This window comes from Phalacrocorax aristotelis, chromosome 6 (assembly GCF_949628215.1).
Source record: "Phalacrocorax aristotelis chromosome 6, bGulAri2.1, whole genome shotgun sequence".
Taxonomy (NCBI): Eukaryota; Metazoa; Chordata; class Aves; order Suliformes; family Phalacrocoracidae; genus Phalacrocorax; species Phalacrocorax aristotelis.
In genome coordinates, this window is record NC_134281.1 from 40,502,122 (window position 1) to 40,518,263 (window position 16,142).

General features: G+C 46.0%; 1 protein-coding gene across 1 annotated transcript in view; it reads left to right on the top strand.

Moving 5' to 3' along the window:
• Positions 1 to 15,142, top strand: part of WLS (Wnt ligand secretion mediator) — a 38,947-nt gene extending 23,805 nt beyond the window's left edge. The window contains exons 3-12 of the mRNA XM_075097312.1: positions 2,303 to 2,427; positions 3,614 to 3,775; positions 4,797 to 4,933; positions 5,328 to 5,496; positions 6,211 to 6,308; positions 6,671 to 6,734; positions 7,609 to 7,752; positions 9,404 to 9,487; positions 10,965 to 11,118; positions 11,662 to 15,142. Coding sequence (XP_074953413.1) covers positions 2,303 to 2,427; positions 3,614 to 3,775; positions 4,797 to 4,933; positions 5,328 to 5,496; positions 6,211 to 6,308; positions 6,671 to 6,734; positions 7,609 to 7,752; positions 9,404 to 9,487; positions 10,965 to 11,118; positions 11,662 to 11,771 — 1,247 coding nt within the window. The 3' untranslated portion in view covers positions 11,772 to 15,142. The remainder of the gene's footprint in view (positions 1 to 2,302; positions 2,428 to 3,613; positions 3,776 to 4,796; positions 4,934 to 5,327; positions 5,497 to 6,210; positions 6,309 to 6,670; positions 6,735 to 7,608; positions 7,753 to 9,403; positions 9,488 to 10,964; positions 11,119 to 11,661) is intronic.
• Positions 15,143 to 16,142: the final 1,000 nt, after the last annotated feature.

The window sequence follows — 16,142 nt, forward strand, 5'->3', positions numbered from 1 at the left end:
TGGATGGTATAGATCACGTGTGGAAAAAAAAAAATGCTCAGAAAAATCTTGACGCATCCACATTAAGGCATAACAGAGCCACCTCCAAACACTGTATAAATAGCAAGTCTAAACCACAGATACCATCCACCCCCCTTCCCATCATTTTGGATGAGTATGCCACCACATACTCCCAACAAAAATATATCTGAAAAAGATGACAAATATATGGGACACGCAGCGCTTGAAAGACTTATGCTTGCTTGTAGACATGAAACAGACTTCCTTCAGAATTATGAAGACCAGATTTTTTTCAGAGCTAAACTTCAAAGCTCATCAAGTATTGATGTGTCTTTGCAGCTCATTCCCATGTGAGGGCTGCTGCTGTGAGAGCAGGCAAGCCCTGTTGACATGAGGACTGCTCCTGGTAAAAAGCTATGGGCGTTGGCATCGTGCGTGCCTTCCGCATCCTTGCAGGACAAAGCACATACGGTGTCTGCCTATGCAGTGACGCAGCCCTGATGGAATGTGCGTGTGTGTCAGCTTAGATCTGCAGAGGCATTTCTGGCCTCCTGAGCTCAGGAGCATGCTACAGCGTGCTTCCAGGGAGCTTGCAAGCCTGAGCAGTTTGCAGTGAAAGCATGGTACTTTGACACCAGCGCAAGTGGTTCTGTAGCCATCATCCAACGCTTCTCCACAGCAGCTGGTTCTGTAGCCATCTTCTAACACTTTTCTAATGGATGCAGGTCTCAGTTTGGTGATCTATCAAAAGAGGCTAGGTTGTAGCATGCACATGCTCATTTCAGAATGTGTTCCTCTTTCAGAGCCTTCCCTGGGATCTCTGCCTGGTAAATAGGAGGATTTTACATCTGGTAGAGCTGGTACAGACTTGCCTCGGGTTTTCAAAGCATGTTTTTGTGTTGATGTTTGGCAGGCTTCAGCTGTAGCTCTTGATTTCATGAACTTGCTCAGTTATGGCACCTAAGTAAGTCTGTTCCAGCCCCATTTCCTTCTTGCAGCAATGACCTCTTGGCAGCACCCTAGCAAGAGCATATTTAAAAGCAGTTACACCCCATACTTGTACTGTGAACAAGTCCAGGAGGGGATAAGCTGACATTTCCACACAAATTTGATGTGGTGACCTTAGCTGGGCATATGAACTCTGTGTGTGTTTACTGATGTGCAAGTCGGTCCATCTGTAAAGGCAGAAACAAACTGGTGCTGCTGTGGGGTGTGCACGTGGAGGGCTTCAAGAGTCTTGCATAGAGTGACTTAAGTTAAACAACAAATACAGAAAATATCAACTCCGTCCTCATTTCTGAGGTTATGGGCCACCCCTTTTTCCAGCAAGACCAGCATAGATGAACTTCAATTTTTTTAATTTTCTTTTTAAAGGAACTTTGTGTAGCGTTATCTTATTACTCTGGGAACCCTGGCTTGTCTTCTAAGAGCAGAGGATCCCAGGTATGGGCAATTGTGAAATAATTTGGACTTTTGGTGATGCATTTTGACTTTTTCCTTTTTGTTTCTTTCATTTAAAATCTCTGTGGCAGAAAACATCTTTGTTAAGGGCCATATTCTAGACCTTTTTGTTCAAGATGTTGGGCTTCAGTGTTCATGGGTGGTGAACGTACAGCCAGAAGAAACCTAAGGTTGCGTACATAAATGACTTCTGCTATTATGTCTAAATGAATAGAATGTGCCATTAGTTGCATGGTTTCTCCTTTATACAGTGCATCTAACTATATATACAGTATATACCGTTTTATACTAAAACTTTTTTGTGGCTTTCTGTAACAATGTTATTTCAATGTAAATTTAAAGAAAATCCTATGATGCAATATAGCCGCTTCCTGAAGCAGAAGGACCTATTGTACACCCTTGTGTTACCTGCAGAAAGTCTACATAGAAGCCTGTCTTATTGTCCGTCTGCCAACCCGCGGTGAAGAGGCTGCTGGATGGCTCTCTGGCTTACTGTCTGCCTCTGCAGCTGTCTAGGTTTCAATTTTATATGAATTATTGTTTCTATGTTATGTGAATAAATAATGCTCTTCCACAACCATAACATAAGCTGTAAGTCATGATATGTTAGAAAGATATGAGACCTTTATGACCAGTAAAAGTTCTTGTCTTTCTACTAGAGAGGAGATAAATGTTCTGAAAAAGGTAATTTGATCTGTATTGTTTGGAATACAAAAATTGCCATTCCCCTCTGTAGCTGTGTGCCTCTCAGAGGTCCTTCCAGTGTCTAGAGCCTCTCCCACCCTCCTAATGTTCTGTACCATTCCTCTCTAACGAGCCTGATGTTTCATTACTCTTACAGAAGAAAACGCAGAAATTACCTTGGATGTGTCACTAGGCTATCGTGATGATACATTTGACGACTGGGAAGAAATAGCACATGCAATAGAGATCAGGAAGCTGAAATGCACCTTTGGCTCACCAAAAGTAAGGTGTTTTGATGATGGTGGAGGTGGGGAAGTGTGGGAGTGTGGTGGGAGTTGTCCTTTTCCTTTCCTTCATGGTGCTTCCTAGAAGCTCTGAGTTGTTCAATCGTAACTTTCAAATGTGTCAGTTTTCTCTGAGCTCAAAATCTTTGAAAACCTGATGAGGTCCACATGCAGGTGGTTCTGTTTGGTGCAACAAGAGAAGGGGATGAAGTAGAAGGTAGACTTAAAACTTGAAGGAAGAAAAGGTGTGAGGTCAACACACAGATCCAGGTGCAAGCAGAATTGTCCTCTGCAGATGTGATCAGGCTGGAACTTGAATGCTTTGAGATCTGTATACCCCAAACAGTCCTAGAGAACTTGGACCTTTCCATCCTGTGCTTCTGTGATTGACAAAACCTTGTTCTTCAGGAGAGGTGAGGAAATAGCCCACCAGAGATACTGCAGCACTCAAAGAACCTGGAGAGGTGGGGCAAGAGTTTCTTAAAGTAACTTCTTAATGCCTTAAGCTATAGGAGCAGAGAGCGCAGCTAGCAGTTGAGAACAGAGCATCTTGTTTAAATAAAGATTTTCTTTTGTGCTGCAGACTGTAATTTCTGTACTTAAATCTCTTTACCATGCTTTTCAGCTCTGTGTTTTGTTCTCCCATTTCACAGTCCCTTTCAGCAACCCACTTATCTCTCCAGTAACACCTGTACTCTTCCATACAGCCACATATATGTAGTAAATAAATATGAGGTGCAGAGAAGAGTATTGATAGTAAAACAGGACTTAAGAAGCTCCACATCAAGACACATGTGAGAGGGTTGTGTATTTTGTTTTGGCTCAAGTTGCGCTTGCGGAGGGAGGAAGCTTGGATCCCAAAGTAGCCTTTCATCTTGAAAGGCTCTCTTGACTTTAAATATATTTAAGAGCCTGAAACCTGAACCTGCTTGAGGTCAAATGCTATTGATTCAGTGACCCAAAACAATCAAAAGCTTGAGTAAAACTGTCCCCAAACTGCTTATGTTCTCCAGACTTGCACAGACTCCCCCCAGGCAAAGGCTGGAATCAGCAAACAGGCTTTCAGTGTTAGCAATGGTCTCAGCTATGTTCAGTATTAGGACTTTTGCAGACCCTCACTGTGGAGGGCGTGCTGGTCTGTCCGAGGCTGACCGCCACCTTGCTGCTCTGTGCCTATTTGCTAGACCGTGGAGTCTGAAGGCCGTCACTACGACTGTGACTTCCTTCCCTTCATGGAGATCGGCAGCGTGGCTCACAAGTACTACCTCATCAACATCCGTCTCCCCGTGAATGAGAGGAAGGGCATTAACGTGGGCATTGGGGAAATCAAGGATATCCGCCTTGTGGTAAGTGTCCATTTTGCTTCTTTCTGCACTTGCTGCCTTCCAGGAGAGCGGCTGTGACCTGCAATGCTGCAGTCAGCAACGGCATCTCCCCTCAGGCTGCTGCAGCTCCTTTCTTATTCTCCTCTTTGATCCGCAGCAAACATTCTACTCTTCATCATGAGTAACTCCTGCCTGTAAATGTGTCTGTCTTCCTTCCTGAGGCATGCCGTCTTGGATTGCACTCTTCTAAGAAGCCCTCCCCAAGCCTTGAGCAGTGCCACCCTCCTACACTGCCCAGTGACCACCTCCAGAGCTGGGGTCTTCCCGTGGCTCTAAGATCTCCCCTCTCTCCTCCCCACTGCAGTCTGGCTCAAGCACAGAGTCCTCCACCTGATTAAGCCCTGCCTCTTACGGATAGGAGCTAAGGAGGAACAGAACGGCAGGGTTCAGGGTGGGTCCCAGTCTGTCTTGGAGTTGGCCATCGCCATGCAGATATTTGGGGTGGCTGTCAGCTACCCCTGCTTCTGCCTTCCCTTGAGGCTTGGTGGCCATGGGTGCTTTTCGCAGCTGGTAAACCTCCCACCACTGTCCCTCTCAGCAGAAAAAGCAAGCCAGCCAGCTGTGGTGGCTGCAGACGGCAGTGGGAGGGCATGTGTCTGTGGAAATGCATTCATTTGGCTGATGCATTTCCTACCAGTGGTGACTTTGCTCTACGAGTATCTTGTTACTTGTCTGAGAGCAATTCTGTCAGTTTTTTCCACACTGTGTCAGAGTGCCCATCTCTCAACTGTTTGCTACCTCGCAATGGAAGCTGCATGTGTTGGCATCTGTTTTCAGGACTTTTGAAGCCTCCTCAGATGGCCTGGGTGCTAAGTAGGCACCTGTTCTCTTTCCTGTGCTGAGCAAACAGTGTCTTTCAGAGTAGTTGCATCTAAGTGTGCTTACATCTACTGCCATATACATGCCCCTTCTGTAAGGAGAAGAATGGAGTAATGATGTTAAACCTTGTACAGCTGTTGCATTTTACCTTGGTTTTCCTTAGGGCATCCATCAAAACGGAGGCTTTACAAAAGTGTGGTTTGCCATGAAGACCTTCCTCACCCCCAGCATTTTAATTATCATGGTCTGGTACTGGAGACGGATCACGCTGATGACACGCGCTCCTGTGCTGCTGGAGAAGTGAGTAGGGGCTTGCGTGCTGGGTAAGGTAACCCTCAAGCAACAGGACCCTGACCGAGGTGTTCACTGCTCCCAGGAAGAACCCATGTTTAGGGAGACAGGGATGGTCTTCTCTCTGTCCCCACCCTCCACCCAGGCACACTGGGAGCAGGAGACATCCATAGCTTCTCTTTTCTTTCCTATTAAACCCATAGGGAATGAGTAGCTGCATTTGCCCGTGGCTGCTCAGAGAGGCCTATCCCCAGAGGGTTTGCTGGCAGGAGGTGACACCCCACTGCCACTGCCCAAACAGTGCCAGATTTTCTTCTGTTGATCTCCATGCACAGCTTTGGCTTCGGAAGCTCTGTGTCCTTGCCTTGCAAGCTGGAAAGAGATGGTGTTTCTGCCTCTCCAGGGTCATCTTTGCTCTGGGAATTTCCATGACGTTCATTAACATCCCTGTGGAGTGGTTTTCCATTGGTTTTGACTGGACTTGGATGTTGCTCTTCGGAGACATTCGACAAGGCATTTTCTATGCCATGCTCCTGTCATTTTGGATCATCTTCTGTGGAGAGCACATGATGGTGGGTACAACACAGAACGGAAGGGGGTTTCCAGACCCACTTGCAGATAGAATCATAGACTGCTTTGGGTTGGATGAATCCTTTAAAGGTCATCTAGTCCTACCCCCCTGCAGTGAGTGGGGACATCTTTAACTAGATCAGTTGCTCAGAGCCCCGTCCAACCTGACTTTGAATATTTCTAGAGATGGGACCCCCACAACCTCTCTGGGCAACCCATTCCAGCACTTCACCACCCTCATTGTAATAAATTTCTTCCTTATATCCAGTCTAAATCTACCCTCCTTTAGTTTAAAACAATTATGGCTTGTCCTGTCACAACAGGCCTTGCTAAAAAGATGGTCCCCATCTTTCCTGTAGTCCCCCTTTAAGTACTGAAAGGCCACAATAAGGTCTCCCTGGAGCCTTCTCTTCTCCGGGCCTGTCCTCGTAGGAGAGGTGCTCCAGCCCTTGGATCACTTTTGTGGCCCTCCTTTGGACCTGGCCCAACAGTTCCATGTCCTTGTGTTGAGGGCTCCAGAGCTGGATGCAGTACTTCAGGTGAGGTCTCACTAGAGCAGAGTAGAGGGGCAATAAAAAAAGATACCTGGCAACTCCCTTGTACTTGTTGAGTGTTGGAAACAATGCTGTGAGGACTCGGGCTAGGTGAGAGGACTTCAGGCTAACTTGCTTTTCCTTTCTCTCCTCCTCCTCCCCACCTCTTGACCCCCTGATTAGGACCAGAATGAGCGGAATCGTCTCTCGGGATACTGGAAGCAAGTTGGACCCATAGCTGTTGGCTCCTTCTGCCTCTTCATCTTCGATATGTGTGAGAGGTAGGTGCAGTGCTGCTCTCCAGCCTGTGCGTGCTGCTCCCTGGGGTGAGCCTTCCCTGAGCAGCGAGCAGAGGCTCCCGGCCACCTCCCACAGCAGGGACCAGCAGTTTAACCCCCATGGCTGGATGCACAGCCACATTTCTTGAAGTGAGGAGAGCCTCTGGTGAGCACACTGAAGCATGCCGGTGTTTCCCAGCAGTATATCTTGTCCCATAGGTCTGTAAAGAAACACTTCCCACCTTGTCTCCTCCTCACCCCCACAGGAAAGCGGTGTGGCTAGCTCTTTCCAGGCTGCAGAGCAGGTGCAGGGCTCTCTGAGCACGTTGGCTTCTGTGGCAGCTTGGTGTTTTCCCTCTTTGCAGGGGAGTGCAACTGAAGAACCCCTTCTACAGCATCTGGACCACCGAAGTTGGCACAGAGCTGGCTGTATCCTTCCACCTAGCTTGGGGCAGGCTCGATCTGTGTCAGGAGGAGAAAGAGGTGTTCCCCTCCTGCCAGATACCTGCAGGGTGTGTGGGGAAACCTTCCTCCTTTTGGCAGGCTGGGGCTGTGAGGTGGAGCTAAGGCACTGCAGGAGATGCCAGTGTCATTTGGAAGAAGCAGTCTTTGCAGGTTTGGTGCTGGGTACCGCCAGGGACTGGTGCTGTGCTCAGGGAAGTCACTGGGGAACTGAAATTCTTCTCAAGATGTCTGGGATTTGGGGGGAAGCCCAGGGGATTTAGGCCCTGGGTGTCATCATGATAACCCTAGAGCCAGTGCTGCTCCAGCAGCATCTGCCCTGCTTTCCCCCCCAGCCCCAGCTTTGATGACATCTGCTCCGGGGCCCTCCACTTGCTTGCCATTACTTGGGCGCACGTTGCTGAGGCATTTCCATTAATTGCTCTTTCAGGCTTCCAGGTCCTGCTGGAAGGGCTTTGCTTTCACTGCCATTAATTTTGATTCTGGGCTGAGATAAGCTAATGCAATTAGCCCCCCTTCCGTGGCACCCAGCCCTCTTGCAGGAGCCTCTCTGAAGATCACACTGGTTGGTGACAGCTTTCCAAATCTCTGCAGATTTTGAACAGGCAGGCATTTTGGTGTGATATCTCTCTTCACTGCTGTGCCAAGCACTGGGGGACATCGGAACCTGTGCTCCCATGGAGCCAGGGGCTCACCCAGCGCTGCCTTGCTCACGGGCAGGCTGCTGTCCTGAGTGATTGCTGCCTGCCGGAAGTTTAATTATCATCTTTGGGATGATATTAAAATAACTGAATTGCCTGAATAATATTTTCTATTATTTCTCTTAACTTGCATTGCCCAGATGGCCTTTATTATAGTCGCAGGGATCTGCTTGTGTCTCTATTTTCTCTTCCTGTGTTTTATGGTCTTCCAAGTGTTCAGAAACATCAGTGGAAAGCAGTCAAGCCTCCCAGCTATGAGCAAGGCTCGTCGCCTTCATTACGAGGTAATGTCCCTCTTGTTGCACAGATTTTTATTTTTAAAATGCATTTTGACCCTCAAGACTATACTGAGACCGTCTCTGTCCATATAGTCCTGAACTGGAAGATGTGATCTGTATTGGCTTTCTTGTGTTGCTCAAATCCCCTAAACACTTTTTTATTTGACTCCTGTGAAGTTTCTTCTTTATTTGGGTCTTTAGTCCCAGTGAAGTATTTTAAACTGTCAGGAGGGTATGTAAGCTAGCTCTCCTTTTTTATGAGTAGTTGCCATCTCCCTGCTTACTGAACAGTGTTGGAGGATAGAAGATTGTCCAAACTACGGTTTAAATTACTATGGAGTGTAAGCCCATCAGCTCCCAGTACCTCTGTTTCTCCTTCTGTAATATTAATAATTGTGTTTAACGGAAAGCGTTGCTAAGACCACCCTGTTTTTCCATGGAGTGAATTCAGATTTTTGGGGTTGTCTTTTCCTGACCAAGAGGCAGGAGGGAAACTCCTGCTAGGATCAAAATGTGACATGTTCAGCTCATTATCCCCGTTTTTAGTCCATGATTTTATATGTTGTTTCTGTCCTAGCTGTCTTTATCTGCTGCAAAATGTGAGGAGCTCACTTTTAAGTGCTTAAGCTGAGAGTGCCTGTTGTTTCCATGGCTGTGTAAACATTTGTCACCAGTGTTGTTCTGTTAAATGATGGTCACTTCTGATTTAAGCAGGCCAGTTATCACCCATCAGGAATGCACATTAAAAACAGAAAATTGTATTTGTGAGAATTTGAACAAGATATTGAACATTTTTTCCATCTTTCCCTTTAGCAAGAGCCACAGAACTTCAGCTCATATTTTAGAGCTGCTGCAGCCGTGCTTTACATGCAAACATCTAGCAAGCATGAATCTCGTCTGGAAGAGTTAAATTAATAGTCATTTGTTGTCGCAGTGTGGCATAGTAATTACGCAGACACTGACATTTCCACCAAAATTCCAGAAACAGGTTAAAAAAAACAACACACACAAAAACAAAACCAAAAGAATTTGTAAGAGAAAATGTAAAACTAGTGAACGCGACTATGGTATGCAGTCAGATTCCCAACCAAGTGATCTTGAGCCATAGTTTGTCTTATAATCTACATTCTTCTGTAATAGCCAGCATAGTTTTGACAAGCGTTGAGTATTGCTGCAGTTTCCAGCCAACCAGACCGTGGAGGTGAGGATTAGTCTGGTACCAGTACCCGCACTGTAGAAACACCAACTCATCTTGCTAGCCATGCAAGCTCTCCACAGATGTTTGTTTAAGAAAAAGCATTCAGGCTGGCTTGTGGATGAAATCCATGGCTTACACTGACGTGCCTCCTCTTCCACATTAACTCTTGGTAAATCAGTCACAAAAGCAAATGTAATGGAAATCAAGAGCTGTCCAGACATGCACACCCTGCTCGGAGCATCCGGGAGGAATGCAGACGTGTGGGGAGCGGAGAATATGGGCTGTCGTGAACACGGCACAGAGGAGTGGGTGGAGGTTGTTTTGCTTTGGGGTTTCGTGGGTTGGACCCTTTTTTTTTTTCTTTGCTTTTTTTTTATACTTGTGTCTTGTATATGCTAAAAACAAAAATGGGTTTTGTGGATTCTGTTAATGTGACCAGTGACATTTCTCTCTAAACAGGGGCTGATTTTTAGGTTCAAGTTCCTGATGCTCATTACCCTGGCTTGTGCAGCAATGACGGTCATCTTCTTCATCGTGAGCCAGGTGAGTGACGAAACTTGGCACCACCTGAGACCATCAGCCTCTGATTCCCTAGCTGCTAACAACATCAGCTCACTTGCTGTTCAGACAAGGCACGCCTGTTATAAGCAGATTTGATAATAAGTTGCTTTTTAAGAAGTCGTTTTCATTTATTTGAAGCACTGCCATAAAATTGCTTAGGCTGAAGCCTCCGTGAAGGCCTTTGGTTCACGGTAAGGGGTGAGGCTGTGCTGTTTGAAATATTAGCCAGCGCAGTTCAGTCACTTCTGAGAATTCAGCAAGAGGAAAATCTTCTGTTCATATTGAAAAAATCCGGTGGCTTTGTATGCCCACAGAGAAATAACAGAATTCAGTCTTCTCTAGGTTGACTTTGCAGCTCTGGTGTTTCCACAGTATCTATACCTATTTACTCTGAGCTCGGATGCAGTCTCTGCACAAATAAGCTTATACTGTGTCTTTAAATGTACTTTGGTGGTTTACTCCAAGTGACTTTTAAGATTACATCTGTTTCAAAGATGTCATTTCTGGGTGTTCCTAAGCATAGGCAACTTGTAGCTTCAGGAGAGCCATGGGTACAGCTTTGCAAGTCCAGTATTGCAGAATTACAGGTACAGGAGCAGTTTCTCCCTCACTGCACCACTTATGCTTTGGGGTACATGGTGGGTCCCAATGCAAAATGCAGCAGCGTATGATTTTACTCTTAAAAATCTGTTAAACTGAAGCAATGGTCTGAGAAATGCCACTTGGCAATTTGATTCACCATGGAGTGCTGATGGCCATAACTGTCACTGCGTATGGGCGTTAACGCAAACAATCTTGTCCAGCTACTCTCTTCAAGCTAGTTTAGCTTTCGTCTTTCCCCCTTATGTCTTTTTCTTTTAATGGAAAGCCAGCATTTTGGTGTGAACAGCCTGCGTGTCCTCGAGTAATATTAATATTGATGATATTTTCATAAATCTTGACAAATCTCTCCATGTCTAGGCTGATGCTGTCAGCCTAGGTCCTTCTCGTAAGACAGAAGCAGCAAGGCGGCATTCAGCCCATTAGCTCTTCGCATTATTCATGCTGGTTTTCCTTCTATAGAAGGTCTATTTATAGAAGTCTAATGTTTTCAGATGTACCTAGCTGTCTCCTAGGTACTGCCCTTTATGTGGCAATCTTTGCTGAACACATCAGTTGTGGCAGGGATATATCACAGAATATGAGAGATTTTGTCACATTTAAGAATAATAAATCAAAGAAACCCAGATGCAATCATTTTGTAAGGACCATTCTTTTCCTGTAGATTAAGGCTAAGGAGGAGAATCCTAGCCTGACTTGTGCATCATAGAATCTGTTACACTCCATTTACTCAATCCTGTTGGATTGATGCTGTTCTTGTTGATTTACTCTAGGTTAGTGCTTTAGGGGGTCACTTCTGTATTTTTACAGAATTTGGTCTTAGTGACAGGCCTGTGCATGTCCGCTTTCTCCTGGGCAGGTGACTGAAGGCCACTGGAAGTGGGGAGACATAACGATACAAGTGAACAGCGCCTTCTTCACCGGCATCTATGGGATGTGGAACCTGTATGTCTTTGCCCTGATGTTCCTGTACGCACCATCGCACAAGAACTATGGTGAAGACCAGTCGAACGGTAAATGCCTCTAAATGATCTGAAGGCTGTCATGGGAAGAAAGCAATATAAAGCGGGTGGTACCTTTTGTGCTTTTTTTTTTTTGGCCAAAGTACACATTCAGCACATTGAAATGTTATGCAAATGATGGTTTGGTTTTCCTGGCAGACATTTTAATTAATGACTAGGTCAGACAGGTTTGAGTATTTTAGCAAAGGCTGTCTAAAACCTTCTAGATGGTTTTTGTACTTTTCAGCATTGCCCAGTTGTAACTGTGTAGCTGAAACGGAGGGACAAGGAAAGGAGAAAACAGAAATCTGGGCAAGTGGAGGACGGCAATGCTGTTGGTTTCTTTTATCAGTAGTCTTCAGTAGCACAGAAATTGTCCTTTACCTATGTGATTGTATTTAAATAACTGTAAACAAAAGCGTTTATAGAAATGTTACATAGTCTATAGCTCAGGTAGTTTCTGAGAGCCTGGAGGGAATAAAATTAATCTTTCGCTTTCTAATTGTCAAATATTTTATTGTGAGACCAGGCTAACAAAATAGCTTTGTTTCTCAGGTGACCTGGGAGTAAACAGTGGGGAAGAGCTTCAGCTCACCACCACCATCACCCACGTGGATGGGCCAACAGAGGTATACAAGCTGGCTCGCAAGGAGGCTCAGGAGTAATGCTGGGATGGCCTCAGCTGGGACCCAGACCAGGGTGGAGAGCAGAGGACAACACAATGCCCTCCGGGAGGAGACCTCTCTGACCTAAATTGCTTCTCGAGCACCCCGTATTTAGTGTATTTTCACAGAGCAGTGACACCGAGCAGAACATCTGTAAACTCTTTAATATGGTGTAGTTATTTCTGGGGGGAGGGATATGTATATTGTGTAACACTCAAGCACGTAAAAACCTGCTAGAAAAGCATTAAGGTTGCAAAGTCGCACATTCAGAAGTTAGGAAGGGGCAGAGCTGACATCAGGCAGTTTTTATTTGGCTACCGTGTGCCTGTGCATAGAGGTGGTGCAGGGAGCTCAGTTGGTGAGCATGTATTCAGTACTTTGAGTTTTATTCTTGTGTGCAACTTTAAACAAGGTGCTGGTTAGGGGGGAACTAAAGCCTTATCTTGAAAACATTTAATTCCACCGTCTATAATTGCATTGAACCTTGTTTGAGGTCTTTAGCACAGCCCTGTAACTTTGCAGCAAGCCTCTGTTGCTTGAATGAAACACAGCTAGGGAAGGGCGTAGGCTGTTTGTAATATGTAAGGCTGCAGTAGAAGCAGCAACATGCTTTCTCAGTAGGTTTTACAGCTGTTTGTTAAATATAGGGGAATGGAAAAACTGGATGCCTGAGCTGAGTTGCAAGAGAAAGGAATGATCCTGTCCCGAGTTCCCAGAGGTACTGGTCCCACAGCCGGCTCCTGGCTATTCTCAGCCCCTTTGGCTTCCCTTGCTTTTGTTGTCCTCCTCTATCTTACTACTTTTTACAGCTCCTTCATTTTTATGCTGCTTACATGCAATGGGGAGAAGAGGAAGGCCATAGGAGGGTTGCTGCAATTCTCAGTTCCCATGCGTGTGAGCTGGGCAGAGGACACTAGGCAATCCTGCTCCTCCTTGCGCTGCCAGGATGGAGCACGCTTGGCAGCGCTGGATTCTTCCAGGGATTATCAGACTTGAAAAAATCTGCTTGTCATGCACAATGTGGATATTTGCTTTTCAGGGCAAAAGCAGACGATGAGGTCGCTCACCCCTATGCTGTGCCTAGGCGGGCCTGGCTGTGAGCCTGTTGGCAGTGTGAGGGAACTGGGAACTGATCTGGGGTGGAGGCTCAAACTGGGCCGTGTTGGGGACCAGTTAAGAGAAGTATTAATGGCATGTGTGGGAAGTAGCATGGCCAGAAGGGTCTGTGCTGCTCAGGGCACTCCTTCCAGGGCCTGGAGGATCCAGAGGGCCTTGTTAGCTGACACTAGTAAATGTCAGTGTTAACTGCTACTAATGTGTAACTCAACTTCCCAGTTTTGTTCCTAAAAGATAAGAATCTGCTACTGCTGTCTGTTGCTGAAGGATCAGAGACTGGGGAGAGAGGGGAAGCTTCCAAAGCCACTCACAGGCAGATATTGCAGGTACCAGTAGAAGCACTGTCCTGGAAAAAGGGACACGTCATTGGATGCTTAAAACTTCAAGTTACACATCAATTGTTAGAGTATTAAGGCTGCAAAATGAAAGTGTAATTGGGAAATACCAGAAGTGAAATCACCTATGAAACCTTAATCCATCTCTAGCCAACGCATACATTATGGCATGCAACTAAAGCCCATTGCATGCTGGCTTTACTGTCACGTTCAGGTTTGTATGTGAGTTTGGGGCTCTGTGGAGTTGAGACTATGCAGCCAGGGCTCTGGTTTGAACCAGGGGGTGCTGGTTCATCACGATTCCCACCCCAGCAAACAGCTCCTACTCGGTGACGCCCATCCATGGCTGCCCTGTGCACCCACCCTGCTGTTTGCCAGGGCTGCAGCTCCAGGGGGGCATCTCAGTTCAGCTCTAACCATCCCTGCCACCATTTCAAGCATGTTAGTAACCAAATACAGCACCAACTTTCCTTGCCTTTTGCCTTGCCTTCCCCATGTTTCTTGAGACAAATCAATACTTCAGCTAGGGTGAGGTGATCAAATAATTCCTCCTTATTTCCCATGGTGGACTGGGGATGGGGCCAGAAGGTTAGCGACTGCCCCTCGGCTGCATGCAGGGCCAGCCGGGCACCCCATCTCCTCACCAGCCTTTCCCCAGAAGGAAAGGGGGCTGCTGGCTGCTGGCTGTGCCAAACAAATAGCACCAGGAGGTGCTGGGCTGTTATGATCCCACAAAGAATGGCACTGTGTAAAGTAGCATTTAAAATACCATTTATTAGAGCTCAACACTATGAAGAAATAGAGGGTAGCGTAGATAATTTTGTATCCTTTTGGCTGCCAGGAACCCCAAGTTGTGCACCATCAAATAGGTCTCTGCTCAGGGTGCAGCATGCTGGGCAGACCCTGTCTGCAGAAGGGCTGCTCTGTTTTTGTTAATTGGAGCTACTATAGGATTTTCTTAAAAGAAAGCAATTCTGTTCATTGTTCGGTTCACCCTCACTGGGATCCCCAACTCCCCCTGCCCGTGGCAGCATCTCAGCCGGGACACGGGGTCAGAGCCAAGGAATGCTGAATGCATCACTCCAGGTGAAGTCCCTTGTGTGCTGCTATGTCTGAGTGTGTGAAGTCACTGCAGCACAGAAAAAGTGCTGAACACTACTTAAGGAGGTAGCTTTGGGTGATTTTTGGATACTTGAACTGGAATGCTAATAATTTTTTATAAGTTTGGATTTTGTTTTGTTTTTGTAAAGTGGGATGACAGTGCCCCTGTACTGAAAGGAAATGTTTAAAAATTTAAAAAAAAAAAAAGAAAAAGGGGGAGCACACTTACTGCATGTGGAATAAGTGCTGGGAACACACTTCAACACAGATGGAAAATGTAATTTGTAAGCAATGTACATAAGGAAAATAAGTGCTAGAAAGCCCAAGCAATGTTTCTACTTGCAGTAGTTGTTCAATTACAAAGTGAATTAAAGTAACGCACATCATCGTAGCTCCGGCACGTCCCTGCCTGAGTGCTCGACTTTGCAACTTTAACATCCTTTTTATGTTGGGTTCTTACGTGATATTTATGTTGTTCCGATAGATGTGTCCATGGTTTCTTTTACAGCTTAGTATAGCACTGCATTTTGTAAAGGCTCCTTACAAATGGGGAACTGCAGCTTTAAAACCAAATTGTGTGTTAAACACTAACAATTTGTTTACGGGGCGCATGTTTGTGTGCGTGCGTGTGTGTGTGATTTTTTTTTTTTTTTAAATTTCTTAATTCCTATGCCCTACTCATATGTCTCAGAAATAGTCCCTGGGTCCTATTAAAATATATCCTTTTTTGTTTAGGTTAAGTTCAGGTTTTACAGACTGCTTTAAGCAACCTGGAAAACATGTAGTTTTGTTAATTTAAATAAAGTATACAATATTGTGGATTTGTCGTCAGCCTGGTTCACTGACTGAGAAATCATAAATCTGCTGTGATCTTGTTTGCTTTTATTTGGTCTTTTACTTCAGGCAGTTGCAAGTCGCACAACTTGATGCAGGGGAAAGCACTTGACTCGCTTGGACAATTTTCTCCCATATCTGTCTCAGAATGCTTTGTGGTGCAGAAACATGGTACTTTGATGCTAATGTTTTTTGACCTTTAAAACCTTTGCTTTAGACTAATTGTTAGCAGAGCCATTTCTGCCTGTCTCTGGAGCGTTGGTTGTAGCTCCTGCCGCAGAGGTTACAGCTCCCCTCGCCCATGGGATCCGGGGACGTTGAGCCGTCCTGTTCCCACCCGCCCCAGGCAGCTGGAGTCTGCTCCCATGGCAGGCCTCAACTGTTGGGTTTTCCTTCGGGCTCTGTCCCCTAGACCTGCCTGTCCCTGCTTGCCAGCCCCGCATTTGTCATAGCTTTGCTGTGAGCTTTGCGTGTTTGCTGTTACCCCACTGCAGTGTCAGTGTGGGTGTCCTCCCCCATCTGCTGCCATATTCAAAGGCACTGCCTCCCGCTGCTTGGAGCCTGCTCTCCCCCAGGTTGTCTTTCTGTCTGTAATCCAGGAGAAAAAAATAAAAGGTTTCCCAGGACTTGCGCTTAAGGAGTAATGGAAAACTTGATGACAACAAATTAAGTTCAATATCAACAGCTTGAAGTTCCCATTGCAATAGGGACTACCTTGATAAAATGGCACAAGAGGGGGGAACTGGGCTGCTGAGTGTTAGGCAGAGCCTGTGGCTCCATTTCTGCTGCAGCCTGTGTTGGCTGCAGCTTCTCTGCCATGGCAAGGAGCTAGGGCTGCTCAAAGGCAAACTAGAGACAGTACCCTACTTTCAGGATCTAATGAATTTCAAAAGAGCAAATTCATGAATTTTAAGTAACTGTAAAACCACTGCCACCCTCCCTCTTCCCTTCCCCGGTTTCGTATGCAGGCTCTTTGCTGGCTGGG